Source organism: Fulmarus glacialis, unplaced genomic scaffold (genome assembly GCF_000690835.1).
Source record: "Fulmarus glacialis isolate BGI_N327 unplaced genomic scaffold, ASM69083v1 scaffold46962, whole genome shotgun sequence".
Taxonomy (NCBI): domain Eukaryota; kingdom Metazoa; phylum Chordata; class Aves; order Procellariiformes; family Procellariidae; genus Fulmarus; species Fulmarus glacialis.
Genome location: NW_009200640.1, coordinates 10593 through 29244, shown reverse-complemented (window position 1 = coordinate 29244; position 18652 = coordinate 10593). Strand labels below are relative to the sequence as shown.

At 40.6% G+C, this 18652-nt stretch overlaps 1 protein-coding gene across 1 annotated transcript; it reads left to right on the top strand.

Annotated features, from left to right (window-relative positions):
• Positions 1–3901: 3901 nt before the first annotated feature.
• Positions 3902–15288, top strand: PPP1R8 (protein phosphatase 1, regulatory subunit 8; the record flags this gene model as incomplete). Its single annotated transcript, XM_009573669.1, is given in 8 exon segments — positions 3902–3962; positions 10415–10568; positions 11191–11411; positions 12068–12212; positions 13381–13445; positions 14452–14512; positions 14515–14745; positions 14748–15288. Coding segments are annotated over 8 exon segments (1087 nt in total), but the record flags the coding sequence as incomplete, so codon positions are not given.
• Positions 15289–18652: the final 3364 nt, after the last annotated feature.

Here is an 18652-nt window from a genome sequence, read left to right as displayed (position 1 = left end):
AAGTGGTCAGGCAGAGGGCCTAGGTGATCTTTGTAGGTCCCTTCCAACTGAAATTTAATATTCTCTTCTATTCTACCAGTTTCGCAGTCAGAACTTTACTGTATGTAGTTTCCACGTCACTCCTGAAATATGCTTTAAAATTGGCATCATCAGTTGATACTTTCATTTATCTGATAGTGAGGGTAGTTTAAGCAATAGATTGCTAAACTGTTAAGTGTAGAAAACTTCTATTTTGTGTCTCTTAAAATGCTTGGCTAAATACCATCTGGAGTTTGCAGTTTGTTACTTCTTTTTCTCAATTCTCAAAAACTTTCTCATTCTGACACTTCTTTGAGTTCCTTGGACTCATTCTTAGTGAAGAAAATCTCTAGTGTGGGATGTCCTCTCACCTCTTCTCTGATCCAGAGAATTCATTTAATGATACTGTTATGGTCATGTTCTCCTTGCCAATCAGCCTCATTAATTCTCTGTAAGGCTTCTTTTCTCCCAAGTAAGCCTTTGGCGATTCAGTAGGCAGTCTAAGCATACTTTGTCTCAGTTAAACTTACTGAACTAGCGATCATTAACAATGAGTCGATTCACAGGTCTTATTTTAAGGTCACTTGCAGAATGCTGACCTAAAGGGAGCAGAAGACGTTCAGGCAGTGGGGACTGTGATACGCAATCTAAGGTACAGAGCAGCTTCTTGTTTCTCTTTCAAACGCAAGCACTTGTGCTGGAGCCAAGTTCTGATGTGAGATCATTTGTCTTGGAGCAGTGCTAAGCCTTGCTGTCTGTATGTGTTCTATGGAGAGGAGAGTCTGTGGCCTCAAGTAATTCTCCATCCTTCAGAACAGTGTAGGGAGACTAATTTAGTGGATATTTTAGCACATTAGTTAGTGGGAGAGGACTTTTTTTTAATATTGGAAGTAAGAGGGGAAAAAACTGCTCTCCTTTAACAGCACAGTACCAACTTTCTAACAAACTTTCTTCTAGATTTTTGCAAGAGATTTCCTTTCAATGTTTTATTTCCTTGATGTATGAGGTGAGGGGTCTGGTAGGGCAGAGCATGTGGGCGGTTGTTGATACTGCCAAATACAGCCATTACTTCTGATCTTTGGTGACTCTGGAACTAATTAGTTTTCAATATAGAACTGGAAGATCTTTCTACTTTTTTCGTTAAAAGTTTTCAGGTATCTAACTTCAGCAGCCTAAGCTGTAACATTGATTTAGTTTGTTCCAAAGGGACAGACTAAATAATTTCTGTACCAGAAATTTTTTTTTTTTAGTTTGTTTTGATGGTATTGTAATCAGTATTTACAGCCCTACTGTGTTCAGTGTTTTGTAGGCATAGGTAGATGGGGGAAATACTGTCTACAAAGGATTCTCAGTTCAAAAGGTGCCACAGAATAGATAAATTTTTCAAGCACCTTAATTCATAGCTGAAGGCACTATCTTGTGCTGCTGCTGGGCTTTTGTTCTGTGTTCAAAACAAAGGTGAAGGTAAAAGCAGAGTACAATAACAGCAAGGGTGAAACTAAAAGTAGAGGGGATAATGAAAAATCAGAGATTGTATATGGCAAAAGATGACCATCAGACAGGATTCAGTTTACAGAGGAGGAGAGTAGTTGTGCTAGAGCACTTGGGAGCTTTCCTGTGACCTAACAGGTACGTTGAGGATGTTGCTAAAATGTTTTTAGGACGGTCTGACCGTTGAGTATCCAGGAAGAGACCACTGAAAAGAAAAGCAGAGGCCAGACTGAGTAAGTAAGTAGGCTTGCTTGTAGAGTTCATTTGTTGAAAGGTTTACCTATTTGGAAGAAAAAAAAAAGGTGGGGGAAGCAGCTTTTGTTTGATGAAAGTAAGGCAGGCTTTGTGAAAATTATCAAAAGTTGTGTCGCAGAGTAACTAGAACTTGGCAATTTCAGTGGAATGGAGAAAAACAAGTTTGCCAGTGCTCAGGGGCAGAAAGAGGAAACACTGAGAAGTGGACATGAATCCAGGAATGAAACCTGTCTTTCAATGAAAAATGAGAGCTGAGATCTGAGGGGAGCACAGGAAGAGACAGCAATACTCAGGTGTAGCCTGGCTGTGTGATCCTAGAGCAAAACTTAGGAGGCAGTCCCATAGCTGTACTGGAGTGACTGGAAAAGTCACTTGTAGAACTCATCAGACAGACTGTGTATCTTCTTTGGGAGCATTTTTACTTGCTGGTCTTTCCCCCACACCACTGTAATACCATTTCTAGGAAGCAGTCACCATTTTAGCAGATTGCCCTGGGGCTTTGCATCCTCTGCTTTTGCTGCTGCTGTTTGATTCTCATTCTTTTGGATGAGCAATATCAGCCATACCCATCTTACTTTGTTAGGATGGTACTATCTACAATCTTAGAGAAGGGCTTGGTAAGAAAACTTGTGAAAGTCCCAACTGGCATGTTCAAGAAGGGCCAGAAAGAGATCTGAGCAGGCTAGTATAATGGATTTGGAGCAACAATGAAAAATCCTTGTGCAATACTTGAGAAAGAAATGAAGTAGAAATAATAGAGGACTGTGTTCTTGTATGAAGTTATCTAGGAGAGCATGTGTATAGTAACCAGATGACCTGGGGACACAGAAGAAACCTTCAAATTGTAAGGCACATCCCAGAAACATGAACATCTATATTTAACCCTCTCAAACAACTTCAGTTACAAGTGACCTTTCTTTCTTCTCCATCCATGCTGAGAATGTCGCTACCCATTGTCACTGTTCTCTTGGCTTGTTCTGTGCAGCGAGCAAAGCAGTAAATGGGAATGTGATCTCCTCTGCGGAAGGAGTTCTTCAGAAGGGCAGCAGTGTAGCTGAGAACTGGGTCACTGCTGTCGCCTAGAAAGTTGGTCCAGTCATGGAGACAAGCAGCAGTGCTATTATCAGTGAAGAAGTACTAGAGATGCAGATTTTTAGACATCTGAGCAGAAAAGGATCATTTGCTGTCAACAGCCAAATATCCTATCTAGAGAAGGGCAGCGTATTGATACCACACGGGTGTCCTGGTTTTGAGCACTGTAAATACCAAATATGTTTTTGATGCTGCTAATCCTCATGGGTTCTCGCGCCTATTAGCATTGTTTTGCTGTGCCTTGCCGAGTCCCACGTGCCTCTGTGCTCCCTTTGCCCAAGTGGGAATAATGCTGTCTGACTGGTGAATCTGCTTCACAGGAGGTGAGCAGGGATGGAGCGATAGGGCTGGGGGAACTGAGTTGCTGTTTGTTTGAGAATTTGGTGGAAGAGGATTGTACTGTCGTAGGGTAGGGGTCCCTCTGCCATCTAATACTATAGTCTCTTCCATGTTACCTGAGTTGGTAGGAAAGTTTGATTATAGGGTGAGTGTGGAGGAAAGCTGGCTATTGGCCAACATTTTTATAATATTACAGGTGTGTGTGGAGCCCCTTTCAAGTTTTTTGCCATTACCAGTCCTAGAGCGGAAGGATGGTAGAAGTTTCCGTTTCGCTCAGCAGCTAAGGGTAGAGATCTGTTTTGAAGCTAACATGAGAAAACAGAGCCCTTGAGCAGGCCCTTAAGCAAACAGTCCCAGCCTGTCCCCTTCTCTAGTTGTTAGCCTTTTCCTGGCCTCATACCATGTTCTCTTAGGAGCTGCTCTGTTCACTTTGTAAATTAGCTATTTTTCACCTGGAGAAATAAAGCTTGAAATGCTTCATGTCCTGTTAGCTTAACTCTTATTGCAAAAAATCATGTTTTATGTGTTGTCAGAAGGAATCTGCAGAGAGGAAGAGAAAATTATGGTATTTTCATATTTTCCCCAAAATAATTCTGCTTACATTTGTGTAGGTTTGGTCTGTAGTTCTAATAGAGTATTAGCTCTAACACCAATAAACTTTTTATTAAATGTTTTTATATTATATTTTCCTTTCTTTATTTTCCAGGGCAGGGAAACCGCCACCTGGCTTACATCTGGATGTAGTCAAAGGAGACAAACTCATTGAGGTATGAAAATAGGTTTTGTATGTATTTGGTGTATTGTATACATAGGCACCAGCAGTAGAACGTTTCCCAGCATTTTCCTCACTTACTCATAAGTATTTCCTTTCTCTTTCATATTCATTATTTTCAAATCAGTTTGGTTTACTCTGAAACTTCAGAATGAAGTGAATTTTCCCTTGCCTGTACTCTAAGGCTGTCTCGTACTAGGCAGTGCTTCCATCAGTTATCTTCCAACTAGATGCACCGTTTGAAGGGATGCAAAACTGCAGTGCTCAGCTATGTCAACAATGACACTTCGATTCCTAAATATTAAACCTGTCCTAGTAAGAGAGAGAAAAAATAAGATGTTTGTAAGGGAAACTCGATACTTTGCAGAACCTTATTTCTTCCAAACTTAATTTTGGACCAAAGTTGACATTTTGTTCCCTACAAGTTACTTTTATAGGAGGTATCAGACTGCAGCCAGAAGGCACCTTGTTTTAGGAACTTCAGGAGCAGAAACTCGAATAACATGGGGAAAGAAATCTCAAATACAAAAGAGTAAGAGTAAAAACTCTTCACTTTGTACTGCTTGTTTGAGATACTTGTCTGGTCGGTTTATTTTTAATTTTGTTTTACAGTAAAGCTAACTAGGCATCCTGTATTTTACAGGATTGTTGCTCTGTCCTACAGCATGAAATAGAGTATGATTTTTCATCCCATATTCTGGATCTGCAAACAGTGTTGTGATTAGCACAGATACAATGAGTTATTTTTATTACAGCAAAGGAGTTTGTCTGATACATACCACTTCATTCTCTATTTCATATTTTGTCTTGTATCACACTAAAAGTAATAAATAAAAAAAAAAAAAGGCTCTTTAACATGGTTGACAGAGAGGACCCAAGCCAGTGCATGTATTTTAGCTGTGGAGAGACTCCTGACTTGCAGGTGACTGAAACAGAGAAATGTTTCTGGGCAGCAAAAGTTTGCAAAGTTGAGCCCAATTTTCTGAACAGAAACTTGGAAAATTAAGAACTCAGTGTTAGATCAAGAAAGATTTAGGTAGCTTAAAATCTTGGCTATTTTTTTATGTATGCTACCACAGGAGCATCAGACAGTATTAAGTGTTCCTTCTGGTGTCTAGCAGAAGAGATTTACTGTTTAGAATTTGGTTAAGTTACCAGAATATACTTTGCATAGGAAAGCAGATAGAGATGTCACGAATAGGTATCTCACAAATAAACTTGTGTTTTCCCGGGCCAGAAACGAGTAAAATGAGGCTTTTCCTTGTAGTCCATTACTGCTGGTTTTACAAACTGTTTTGAGAGAGTGCTCTTACTCTGGATTTAAAGACACAGAAAATGGCAAAGCCAGCCTAAAAGAGATCTTTGCTCAGCCTTAATTTGAAAGGAATTAGATACTAACACACATTTACTGCATCTTCAGAGTAGCTCATTAGTTCATACAAGACATGGCTGAGTTGGTTCATAGCTGCTACTCGGACTTCGTTGGAGCTGTCCTTAACTGGCTCTTTCTAGGCACTATAGCTTTCAAACCCTTGCATTTGTCCTCAAACCATGGACCATGTATTCTGCTTCTCATGGTACTGTTACATGTTCAGAATCATTTTCGGAGATCAGAGAGCTGTAGTAGGACTGCTTCTCAGCTCAGCCTTCTCACTGCCAGCCTAGCAGCAGCATCGGGCAAAGGATTGTACTTGGCACTGGGTTTTCCAGTATTTCTTTCAGGCCACGTAATGAGATTCAGTGAGCAAAGCCAAATGGCAGTGACTTTGGGTTTTTTTGGTATGTGGCAGGTGGCCAAACATAATGCAGCCTTCCCACCTAGGAGACTTATTCTGTGAGAGGAGTTTTTTCTTGTTGTGTTTTTTCTGGATTTTTGAGCACAGAGATAGAGCTTTAGGATGAAAGAGTTTATACGGAGCTCTCCGCTGAATTAATCCTCAGGTGCTAGGCAAATGTCTATCGTGGGAGTCCTGGTCAGGACGGAAAAAAAAGCAACAAAATGCCATATGAAAGCTGAGGATGCACCATTGGTTTTGGCAATGGATGAGCAAGTTTAGTGTTGATAAATTGATAGTCAGGAGTATCGTCCTGGTGGTGTTAGACTCTGAGGCTGGGCTGCCCAAAGCTTTTGGACCTACAGGAGGCCCAAGTTGGCTTTGTAAGCCTGGGGTCTGTGTCCGCATTGGGAAAGTGGGTGGTACAAACATCCTGATTCCCTCTTCCTATCATCAACTCTCTTATAACCTAAAAGTGGTTCTTTTTGCTGTTGTGCAGAGCACTGTTAAGAGACGTTGCTAGTCCACTATCCAAGTACTCCGAGGTTCAGTAGAGGATGTGACCACACAGAGGTTACAGAATGACTGTAGAGTTTGTGTTTCACCTCCTGAATATCTGATGTTGGCTGTCGGTGTTACTGAGATCAGTGAGGTACAGCTTGCCTGTCATTCGGTGTGTAATAGGTGTGCTGACTGCTGTAGCAAGCGGTGACCAGGCACAGGCACCTACGTGTGTAGCACAGAGGTCTTGCTATCGTGCTTCTGTCTGCTGAAGTAAGAATCAGAAGAGCTGGCTTGGTGGGGAAGTTCTAGCAGACTGTTCCGTGTAGCATGCATGCCTGCTTGCATAGTTGCTTGGTGGCCTTGCACACTGTATACAGGTGATGACTTAAGTCCTCCAAGTCCACTGTGGTGGTTACATGAGACAATGTACTGTGTCTGTGTATGGGAACTGTGCAACAAATTAACAGCATTGCATTGTGATCCATCTGTTTCCCTTTTTGGTACGTATGGCAAATAGTTTTTCAGTTTTGTGTCTTATGGTAGACAGCAGTAACCAAGAAACAACATTCTTAAATCTTGTGGATTACTGAGCACTTGATACTAACCGAGCCATCCGTATCCCAGGTCTTGTGCAGAGGTCTGAGGTACACCATGTGATTGCTGGGTCTGAAAAGTGCAACATTAAAACAAGCCATGAAGTGTTTAAGCTCAGTGTATAAAGGATAACACCGGGTTATAACTCAGAGGCACAGAAAATTTTGGAAACATTGTCTTGAAGTAAAGGCAATAAAATTACTTACTCTGTTGATGATTTCTTGCAATATTTCCAATTTATGAATTCGTTTGTGTCTTTGCAAAATCTCTTTAAATGCTGTCAAAGTCAGAATGGTATTGTTTTGTGTGGAATGGGTGCAAATGAAAACTTATGGTACACTTCTGGTTTCAGTTGTGGACAAGAATGAGAAATTGTTGGGCCTATTTTTATGGCACTTGAAATCGTGAGATAACTGCTTGCAGAGCTTAGCATTGAAATGTGGAGTAATGAATCGGCTTCTGAAGATCCACTTGTTTGTATCAGAGTTGTGTTTACACGGGATGTTTTTTCAAATACACAAGAATAAAAGGAAAAGTTAGTGCTGGTCTTTCTTACAAAGTGGAATCATAGAATTCATTAATACAAAGGTACTGAATTTGGGAAGACTTAGAGTGCTGAACTGATTGGAATGAGTAAGGTGCTGCGTAATATTGGACATAAATCTATTGCTATGAAGTTGAATCCCCAGAAAACCTAACCAGCGTTTCTCAAAAGATGTATTGTAACAAACACTATGGTAGTCACAGATCAGTAGCTGGATGAAACAACTGTAATCTTAAGGGAAGATATCAGTGAGACTAATGGAATGATAGATGTTAACGCTTGCAGGGAAAAGCATAACAAAAGTACGCTAGCATGAAAAATGTACAGGGAGGAGATTGATCTATTTACAGGTGGAATTTAAAAAAAAAAAAAGTGAAATAATATTCAACCAGAAAGGACTGAGGAAACCATGTACTAGTTTAAGCTCTTTATCAGTGGCTTGTATTTTCTGATTAATTTTGAGGGGAGGGTCTTGTGAAAACCAGCATTTGTAAGAGACAGAAAGTGATAATAAAGTAGCCAGGTGGGAGTAGAATCCAGTAGACTGTTTCAGTATATTGATTTCTTGGGGATTTTATCTGAATTATCCTGAGGCTTCGAGGTATGCTATTCCCCACCAGACACAAATAGATTCAGAGGAGACACCTGCATGTTTTAAATGTGCCAATTGGAGAAAAATCACTTGCATTTTGCATTTGCACCTCATTTGTCACCAGATAATGTACTTGAAGGTGAATTGCTAATTAAGCTGTGATTCCTGTCTTATCAAGTGAGATGTCGATTCACAAAGATGATTTTTTTTTGTTTGTTTGTTTTGTAGCTAAAGTCTTAAGTATTGGCGCTCTTGTGGATTTTCTGCCAGCCTGTGTATCACTGAGGGTACTGATAAAGTTGTCATTCTATCTAACTGTTTTCCCAGAACTTCTTGAAATTTAGTATCTTGTAGCGCTGGTTGAAATTGGCCAGTTGGTTGAGAAGTTACTTGGTTTAGTAGTGGGTGTCAGGAGCTGATGGATATGCACACAGCTTGGTCACCTAAATCTTTCTTAAAATAAAGAAAGGAGGCCAAAATATGTAAGCCAGTAGATTTCACAAAGCATTTGCTCTCATGAAATTGTGCTTAAAATGTATTCCTTGGGTAGTTGGGAATAAGACATTAGCAGATTATTACTTAAGGGACCAATTAATTGTAAAGTCGTTGTGATGTATACTAGTATGGAGTTGAGTTGTTCAATTAATTCTTCTAGTGACCTAAAAGAGAGAATAAACATACAGAAATAAATTAAATACTCATTACTGAATACCAGATTATGAGAACTTGCAGCATGGGGGCTGACAAATGTTCAGCAGAACAAGGAGAAATCCAACCTAGAAAATGTGGAACACATCTAGGGGGGGGGAAATCTGAAAAAAATCATTCAGAATGCAGCAGTGCTAAAAGCCTTGAAGTTCATAATTGGTGGGCAGGTAAATAGATGTAACTTTGCAAGGTGATTTGTAGTAGAAAATGAGGTCCATGTGATTTTTATGCTTGCAGATAAGTCAGAGGAATATAAATACTATGTCTTATTCCAAGCTGACTCCTTATTTTCTGTATGACTTGGTAGTGCTACAGAATAAGTAACTGTCTAGGTGCTCATTGTGTCAGTCTTTCTGATAGCTCAAAAAAACCTCAAACCAACTACCTGTAACTACTCTGATACTTTAGCTGAGCATGTGATTTATATAGCTGGCAAAACTGAGGAGCAAACTGATTGACATGAATGCTGCTGCCAGGAAGGGAGGTCCTTCCTCATCACACAGTCCTAGTGCATATAATCCATTGCTTCACTAGAGCCAGCTGGGATACACATTTGACTGAAGGCAAACTGATTCAGTCCACTAAAACAGTAGTAGACTAACGCAGCAAAAAATGCTTTGCAAGCTGAAAACTTTGCTCAGATGTGTGGTAGTGCAATTGGGGAGGGGATTGTATAGCTGGGAATGGAAGGAGGGAGAGGGGAGAAATCCTTGTGCTCTAGCAGGCAAAATGTTAATTCAGCTCAGACCATCTCATGAAAGCAATGCTTTCCTGAACTAAGATCTGGTTTTTTCTGATAGAAAAATGTATCATCAGCATTCATTTGATCATGCTGTTGAAACGTTGTGTGGGCTTTGGTAAATGTTTCAAAAAGCAGGAGAAGCCATCTGTTAACAAATCTGTAATGCATTACCAGCCTTTGACTTGTGCACTGGAAGCAGGAAAACACAGGTTAGGTTAAGATCTTGGGATACAGTGAGAAAGAAGGCTGCACTGCTTAGGTACTTTAGCATTTAGGTGCAAGGAGTTCCTTTCAACAACATTGTCTGTTAATAGAAATATGCTGTGTATACTGTAGGACTGTGTCAACATGTTCCTTTGCTTTTCAGAGATGGTTTATGTAACTGATACTACAGTATGTAAGATCCTGTTTGAAGAAGAGATTAGATCTAGGATGAATTAAGAAGAAATGCCTAAAATTAATGGCTTGAATAGGCTAGTGTGGATTCATATCACCATACATATTCAGTATAGCTTTACATCTTTATTATAAAGGTCTGACATCTCCTGTTTGTCCATTTCTATACAGAAATATAATTTCGATGTTCTTTATCGGACTGGAGATCATTTAGCATAGATTCCTGGCTTAGACAAGGCCCAAGGTCATCTGCCTCGAGGAATGTGTAAAAATCATTGGGAGCAGATGTGAGAGAGAATCTCTTGTATGAGACAGTCTCGTGCTTTGAAGAGTTATTGTCCTTCCCAGGCTGTCTTTTATTGGCTGTTAAAGAAGGGAATAACTGGGACTCTTCCATATTCAGCTGTTCTGATTTTACAGAGAGAAGATTTGAGTTTCTGTATTGAACAGCGTCAGACAAAACTGAAATACTGATTAGATGTTGATGCTTGTTTTGAATTTGCTCTGTTTATTCATGTTCTTGAATTTTTTCAGGAAGATCCAAAAGATTATAGGAGTCTAATATGCTTCTCTGTTTGATATTCTACCTCAGAAACTCATAATTGATGAGAAGAAATACTATCTCTTTGGGAGAAATCCTGATCTGTGCGATTTTACCATTGACCACCAGTCTTGCTCTCGGGTCCATGCTGCCTTGGTCTATCACAAACATCTCAAGAGGGTTTTCCTCATAGATCTAAACAGCAGTAAGTAGTGTGACATTTAACGAGGTAGAAGTATGATACTTCAGTGCTTAAACATTTGAGACACTTTTTGCTTTTTTTGTTGTTGTTTGCACTGTGTGGATAGATGACTATAATCTGAATTAGCATCCTAGTGAAAGATTGGCAAGGGTTAGAAGCAAAGGAATGTTTGCTCCAGTCAGCTTACATCTGCTTCACTTGGTGTTTAAAACATTTCTAGACTCTTAAGAGGCTAAGGGAGAGGAGGAAAGTGTCTTGGCCTTCCCTTCACAATTTTAATGAAGCTTTCTCTTCTGAGGGTCGTTTCCCAAGATCTAAAACCTGACATACTGTTTTTTCCACTGAGGGAATGATTCCAGACATGGTACGTTGGGACATACAAGAATCCAGAAAGTAAATGGTGTTTATCATTTATTTGCATGACTTTTTGAGGACTTCTGATATGTGTTGTCTTAGCTTGTGAGATGGTAGGTAAAATGTACATAGCTAACGTTTTCAGCAGTACCTCAGTGACTTGTATCTTGGAGCAACCATGTACAGTTTCTGAACTTCTCAAGACTTGAACTCGAATACTGTGAGCCCAAGCTGATGACTAACAGACTACTTTGCATTTTGATGTTCTCAGCACATGGCACATTCTTGGGTCATATCCGTTTGGAACCTCACAAACCCCAACAGATACCCATCGACTCCACGGTTTCATTTGGCGCTTCTACACGGGCATATACTCTGCGAGAGAAGCCCCAGACACTGCCATCAGCAGTTAAAGGAGATGAGAAAATGGGCGGTGAAGATGAAGAGCTCAAGGGCTTGCTGGGCCTGCCAGAGGAGGAGACAGAACTTGACGTGAGTACAATGGCACATTGTACCAAGATGGCATTTCCAGCTAAACAGATAGCATTTCCCACTTGTTTGCTTAGGTTCAGGTGCTTAATTTCTTGGCCTTGAAGATAGTCTGAGGTGTCTTCTGCTGGCAGATACACACAAACCATCTTGTTCTGCCATGATAAGCCTCTGATCATGCTGCTTCCCAGAATCAGTGACCTAATAATCCTACTATTCCAATGGTCTTCTCACAAAGGCTTGCAGAGGGTACGTGCTCTCCATTACCCCAGGTGAGGGGTGATTTCCCACACTGTTCCCCCTTGCCAGATAACAGTGAATGCTGCCCTGTTTCCTACAGTTAGCTAGTGATGAGGGAGAAAGCAGTGTGTGTGGCATTCACAGGATTGTTGAGGTTGGAAGGGACTTCTCGGGATCATCTAGTCCAGCCCCCCTGCTCAAGTGGGGTCAGCTAGAGCAGGTTGCCCAGGAACGTGCTCAGTCAAGTTCTAAATATCTGCAGACAGAGACTCCACAACCTCTCTGGGCAACCTGTGCAGCACTGGAGCACTCTTTCTTCCTAGGGGTCTAAACTTGAAGCTAAACAGTGTGCTCTGGTCTTTTGATATGCATGATCACATGATTAAATCAGACTATTTCGTCTCCAAATTTGTCATTAGAACCTGACAGAGTTTAATACAGCCCACAACAAGAGAATTTCCACGCTAACCATTGAGGAAGGGAACTTGGATATTCAGAGACCAAAGAGAAAACGAAAGAACTCCAGAGTGACATTCAGTGATGATGATGAAATCATCAATCCGGGTAAGTAGTTTGCTTTAATCTTTAGTTGATGCCTGTAAGGCCCTCTTTCTAGTATTCTCATAGGGATTCCTCATGGCTGCATATGGATAAGGAGAACAGAAATTTGGCAGTCAATATTTGGGATCTGCTATTTCAGAGAAGCTGCTACATGTCTCGCTTAAGTCTTTGACCTCTCTCTGTTTCTTCTCTTCTACCTGTAAAATAACTGCATGATTTGTGCAGGACAGGGATATCACTCAGCTTCATTCTTCAAAATTCTGTCAGATGTTGGAAAGATCTCATGGGTCCAAAAGGAGGAAAGTGTTTTAAATTTTTTGCCTTCTTTAGAATCTAAATGGGTACTGAACTTGTTTGGTTTTCATCTGTCCCTTAACGCTTTCCTTACCTGTTGCCTAATGGATATTTGTCTCAAGGTCAGAGGTTTTTTGCTACTTGTCTGCATATCTGAAACAAGTCATTCTCATTCAAAACAACGCTTCTGAAGATGTATCCAATTCCTAATTAGTCATTTTTCTCCCTTAGCTGTTTTATGTTAATGGCACTCCTATTAATGATATTTTATATGGATAATATTCCTATTAATAAGAGTAGCTTATTAATGAGTATGCATTTTAAAATATAGTCTGGAGCTAGTTTCGTTTGGCAGCATATACCACCCAGAATAACCATTTTGATTTATAAGGTTATGCAATTTAGTGCTCAGAACATCCTAATGTAAACAGCAGTCTTTCACATTACAAAAAGGTAATTTTTTCAGACTTTCAGACTTTCTTCTGACTCCTCCTTCAAGGTCCCCCAAGGACTTCTGGGGCTAGCTATTGTGCCTTTGAGCACGTGCAGTGCCTTGTCAGCAGCAGCTTTCAGCCCAGCACTTCAGTCTCCCTGGTCAGTGCACACTGGCCATCCATCTGTCCCTTTTCCCCATTCTCCATTTGCGGGGAAGCCTTTCTTACCAGAGTATCTGATGAGCCCACCTTGAGACAAAGCCACTAGGTGTCCCCTTAGCTCCTCTCTTTATTTGGCCGTGCTTGTACTGAGAGCTACTAGAGCGCTGGCTTTGAGAAGAGAAGGTCCATGTGCCGATTCTTCGTGTAGGTTCCTTCACCTGACAGATGTTCTATCTTTTCCTGTATTCTTACTGAAAGCCTCACTGGTTTTGCCTTTACAGAGGATGTGGACCCTTCTGTTGGGCGTTTCAGGAACATGGTACAGACAGCAGTAGTCCCTGTTAAGGTACAGAATAACTCCCAACTTTCTAATTAATACATTACATTGATGAACTTGCTTTATGAATTACACCTTAGAAACATAATGTTCTGTGGTGGGAAGTGTTTTATTGTTAAGCAAAAGTCATGTTCATGTTTCACAATTGTCTTTTTTTAGCAGATTTGACCATTTCCCTTCAAATCCAGCTTTAGCTCTTTTCTTTAATAACACATGGGATCAATGGCAATGTTTTTGCCTCCCAAAAAGAAACACTTTCCAGAAATTCAGTATGGTAGTTCTAGGCATCAGTTAAAATTGTGGGAAGTGTGGAAAATAAAAAGTAAAAATAAGAGGTTGTTTGTTTAAATACTCTTAAGTGTTAAAGATTTCATAAGGTTGTCTACTAGAACTAGCAGGATTTAGACTTTGCTCCAAGATGAGTGTGTTGCCAGTGCTATGTTTGATTTGAATATGCTAGGAGTAGGGAAGGTTTGCAAAACTTCAGGGTAGCTAAGTAACAGTGTAATAGCAATTTCACTTTTTGCTGGTATACACTAAATAATGTATGTGGAAAAGGATAATTCTACATAAACTCCAGACTGCAGGAGAAGATTCAAATGATCAAGAGCTAGACAAAATCACTCAAGTGTTCTAGAAGTTGCGGTTTCTTACTGTGGCGGGAAGGAGGGTCGGTGTTACTGACTAAAGACCTACTTGGTCTTGCATTCAGGACAAGCTCAAGACTTGCAAGCATGTACAGGAGGTAAAGAGGTGCTCAGACCTGATTTAAGTTAAACCTGAGCTTCAACTTCTGTCATCCCTTCCTGCATTGTGCACCTTTAAGAGTTTATTAAGTGGTTTTCAAGGAAACCCAGAGGAAATCTTCTGGGACAAAGACTGGGATGTGGTCTGTAACCACTTTATATGAGGCTGGTCTGTGTGCCTTTTTGGGGAAAATGACATTGGCATGCAGTTTAAATAGCTTGCTTGTTTCATGTATTTTGAATAATCCTTTAAATACTTCCATCTACAGAAAAAACGGTTGGAGAATCCAGGCTCATTGACCACAGATGATTCTGCATCACGACGTATGCAATTTACAGTGGAGGATTATATGGTGGTTTACCCCCAACTCACAATGAGGCAGGTTCCCAATCGCATGGCGTCCATGGGACAGCACTCATTGGTGGTCTGCCAATGCCCTACCCCAATCTTGCCCCAGATGTGGACTTGACTCCTGTTGTGCCCTCAACAGTTAACATGAACCCAGCTCCAAACCCTGCTGTCTTTAATCCTGAAGCTGTGAATGAACCCAAGAAGAAGAAATACGCAAAGGAGGCATGGCCGGGCAAGAAGCCAACCCCTTCCCTACTGATCTGAGTTGGGTTTTGTTGAGGGAGGGTGGGAGTTACGAACTCCAGAAACTGTTTATGTGCAGTATCGTCTTTTTAAAATTTCAGTGTCCTAACCAGATGTAATACCAAGATTGGAGAAGTGAAACATCCTTTAAAGATCTGTCTTCAAACGTTTTTATATGTCTGTTTAAAAGAAAAAAAAAATACAGCTCCCATATCCTTTTGAACCAAAATACCTGGCAGCCTTTTCTTAGCCATTACTGTCCCCAGAGGTCTTTACTCTGAATTTTGATCCGTAAGTTGAAGGGGCAGAGTCATACAATTTAATTATCATTTATGGCATGACCCTTCAAATTCATGTATTTAGGTGTCGTGCTTACTATGAGTAATGTTGTTCCTGCTGGACTCGCTCATAGCAGGTCACCTGTATCAGAAGTAAATATTTGTGGGGCCAAGCCTTTCAGAAATCCCATTGGTATGAGTTCTAAAACTTGCAAAATATAGGTCAGCTTTTATTTTTTACATTTTCAAAACCCCACCAGTGTGGGGCATTATCTTTTGTTTTGTTTGGCTACAGCTTGTTTTAATTTCCACCTAAAACACTACAGCATCCCAATAGTTAATGAGAACGTGGAGTTGAGATGGACAAGAAATAGGTGGGCTTCCTTAGCTGTGGTCCAGTATTGTACGATGGAGTGCTGTGTGGATGGATAAAGGGGCGTACACATGCATCTGAGCTTGTGTTGGTGCTAATGGCATCATACAAGCGTAGGAGCGTTTGGCTGGTGGATAGGCACTATCTACACTGTACAAACAATAAACAACAAAGTAGTGTTGACTTTGTCCTCTGTGATAACTTAAGGTGGAGTTAACACAGAGGAGAATTTCTTTTAAACTTGGTGGCCCTTTTTACTTAAACAGTTTCATTTTTATTTGCAAATGGAACTTGTGAGTTTAGAGTATATGTGAGATGCAACAAGACACACATAAAAATGAGCAGCCATCAGCAGTGTCAGAGGACTTGCATGTTTAACAACTAAAACCACAATCTGCACGCTATTCTGACTGCTAGGAACAGTGGGTGAGAATTGAGTGCTACTTAAAGCTAGAATATGAATTCTCAGTAGAGAATCTGCCTCGCCTTGAATAAAGCAGTGCACAAGTTGGTTTAACAATATTACATTTTTTGACTACTTCATCACTTTTTCCCATTGAATAAAATGAGAAGCTTGATCTGGATTGTTGCTCTAGCCCTTCAAATCCTTGATTTTAGATTTCAAAATCTGATTCCTGTGTATTCAGACACTGTATCTTTACTTTATACAAGGTAAGGCCAGAGCTCTGTTTTTCTTAATATACTCTGTATTTCTTTACATTCTATAATTCACTTCAGCTACGTAGTCACATTCCTTTGTTGTTTGGGGGATTCTTCCAGGAAACGTGCACTAAAATGACACTAGTATACCCAGCTGTTCACTGTGTACAGTACTACCTGGCTAAGTAGTGTTGTGAAAATCTGATGGTTGCTGGAGCAGTGCTGTGTTATAGTGCATCTGTGTGCTGTATGCACTAGACCTGTTTTGGACAGATGCTCCAAAATCAGTGTGACTTCTGCGACTGCAGAGTGATTGCTTCTATCATGTTATTGATAGCTAGTAGCTACCCCATTTACAAGAGCGATGGCTTCAGAGACTGGTTTGTTCCCCTCCCTGCATCATCATATCTAGCTCAAACTATTATATGGATGAATACAGTACCTTCTCCATGATATAGTTGTGCCGCTCTGTGTTTAGTTGCTATTGAGTATGATTCAGTCCTCAGACATTCTGCTTCCAAACACTCCATGCTGACTCTTAAAATTTTTCTCCCTTTATTTTTAGTTTTGCTTCTTTCTGGTATGTAAAACTTTCTTTTTCCAGCCAGTCTGCTTTATGAAGGCAACTCTTTAGGGTAAGACTAGTTAGGGCAAGTAAAAGTTGAACAGGTTTTCTTCTTCCTTTTTTTTCTGTTTTGGGGTTGTTTGTGGGTTGTTTTTTTTTTTTTGGGGGGGGGGGCGGTGTTGTTTTGGTTTTTTGCAAGTGGCTCTTTGCAAGATTTTTCTTGAAAAGGGAAGCTTTACTGCTCATTGTTTTTTAAAGCTCTTCTCCTCCCTGGGTTTGAACAAGCTCTCATTATTTTAGAGCTTAGGGGCCATAGCTGGCCAGTACAGGAGGGGACAGTGTAACATCTAGGGGCTTTGTACAGAAGTTTGTACACTTGTGTAATATGTAATAGGCCTTTTCACACTTTCTGTTGAGCTTTTTACCTGTAACCTTTACTATGTTGTAAATTAAATGCAGATTTTGCCAGTTTGGAGAGTGTAGTGTGTTCGTTCCCAGTCTATACTTCTGCAGTTGGGACTGTACATTGTTTTGTGGCTTATTGAAAGATTTCTGCCATGGCAGTGCAGCTATTGCTGCAGGTCTTGTTCTTAATGGCTGGCTCAGGCTGCAGCTTTAAAGCTGCTCCAGCTTCTTTGCTCATGACCTGCTTTGCTGCCTTGTGCTGCAGTGCATCGCACTTCTGCACACAAGAGTAACACTTAACAGTGGATTTTAAACAGGAGTCACCTTTGTTTTGAGTGAAGTTTTGTCTGGTTCTGGCATAATCCTCTCTCTGCAAAAGTTATACTTTAGAGCCCACCTTTGCTCTTCTCATTGCCCAGCTTGCTGCCTCTGACCTATAGAGTGGCCTTGGGCAGTCTAAGTGCACCATCCTTTGTCACGCTTTGTCTCTGCAGCTTGTCCTAGGCTCACTGGGGAGAGCGGTAGTAAAAAACAGTAAACTGGGACCTGGTTAAAGATAACTGTGGTGCCTGCAGTGTAGGGTTGAGAGGGATTCCCAAAATTTGCTGAATTTAGTAATATTTAGGCTACAGAGTAGTATTTCTTCTCAATCCAGTATTTCTTCTCAATCCAGCAATATCTTTTAAGCAGCTGGGGAAGTTACATTTTCATTATTGTATGTCAGCAGAAGGCTGAATCTTCACAATTCATGTGCAAGCTGCTGATCTGCCATAAGTAGAAATAGTTGGTACAGGTTAAGTAGTTAACTTTGTGGTCTGACATTTTAAGTGTTGGTGTGGTTAGCACTTAATTTCCTGTATTAAAGGAAGTATTAAAAAGGAGTCAACTTGCATGACAATCTAAAGCACTCTCTGCAATGTGGAATGCAGAGATGGGAATGGAGAGGAGTTTGCAGCTGAATAAATGATTGAGCTGAAGAATAATGACAGTGTTTTCCAGGAACATCTGTCCTTGCAGCATTCACCGGATTGTCATTATAACCCCTCTTCTCTCTTTTGGTGTTGAAATACAAGAGTGCAGCACGCAGCAGGCATCCCGAGAGTTAGTAATGAGCTGACAGAAGTTGTTTTATTCCCAGTGTGGTGTTCAATAAGATACTAATGTGTTAGACCCTGTGACGACATGCCTGAAAGAAGGACTTCTTGGAGGGGAGATGACTTTTCCCTGGGGTCTTTTAGGAGAGCAGGAATAGCTTCCAGCGCAGAACAGGTGAGTGTGCCAGCTGAAGTGTGTGCTTGTGCAATTATACCAAGTGCTTTGAAACACTCAATGGCATGGGGAAAGACCACAGTAGAGGCTTGAACTGGAAGACGTGGCTTAGGACAAGCCAAAAAAATGGGGCTGTGTAATGGCTATTACGGGGCTCAGAGGTCAGATGCTGTTTTAAGAGGTTTTTTCAAAAGCAGTCTAATACTTTGGTAATTTGTAGGTTCTTTCATCTCAAAACTCTGTCTTAATCTAGCACTAATAGGTAAAGGGGGGAAAAAAGTTTCCGCTTTCACTTCTGCTCAACACCAGGAAAAGCTCCTCATTC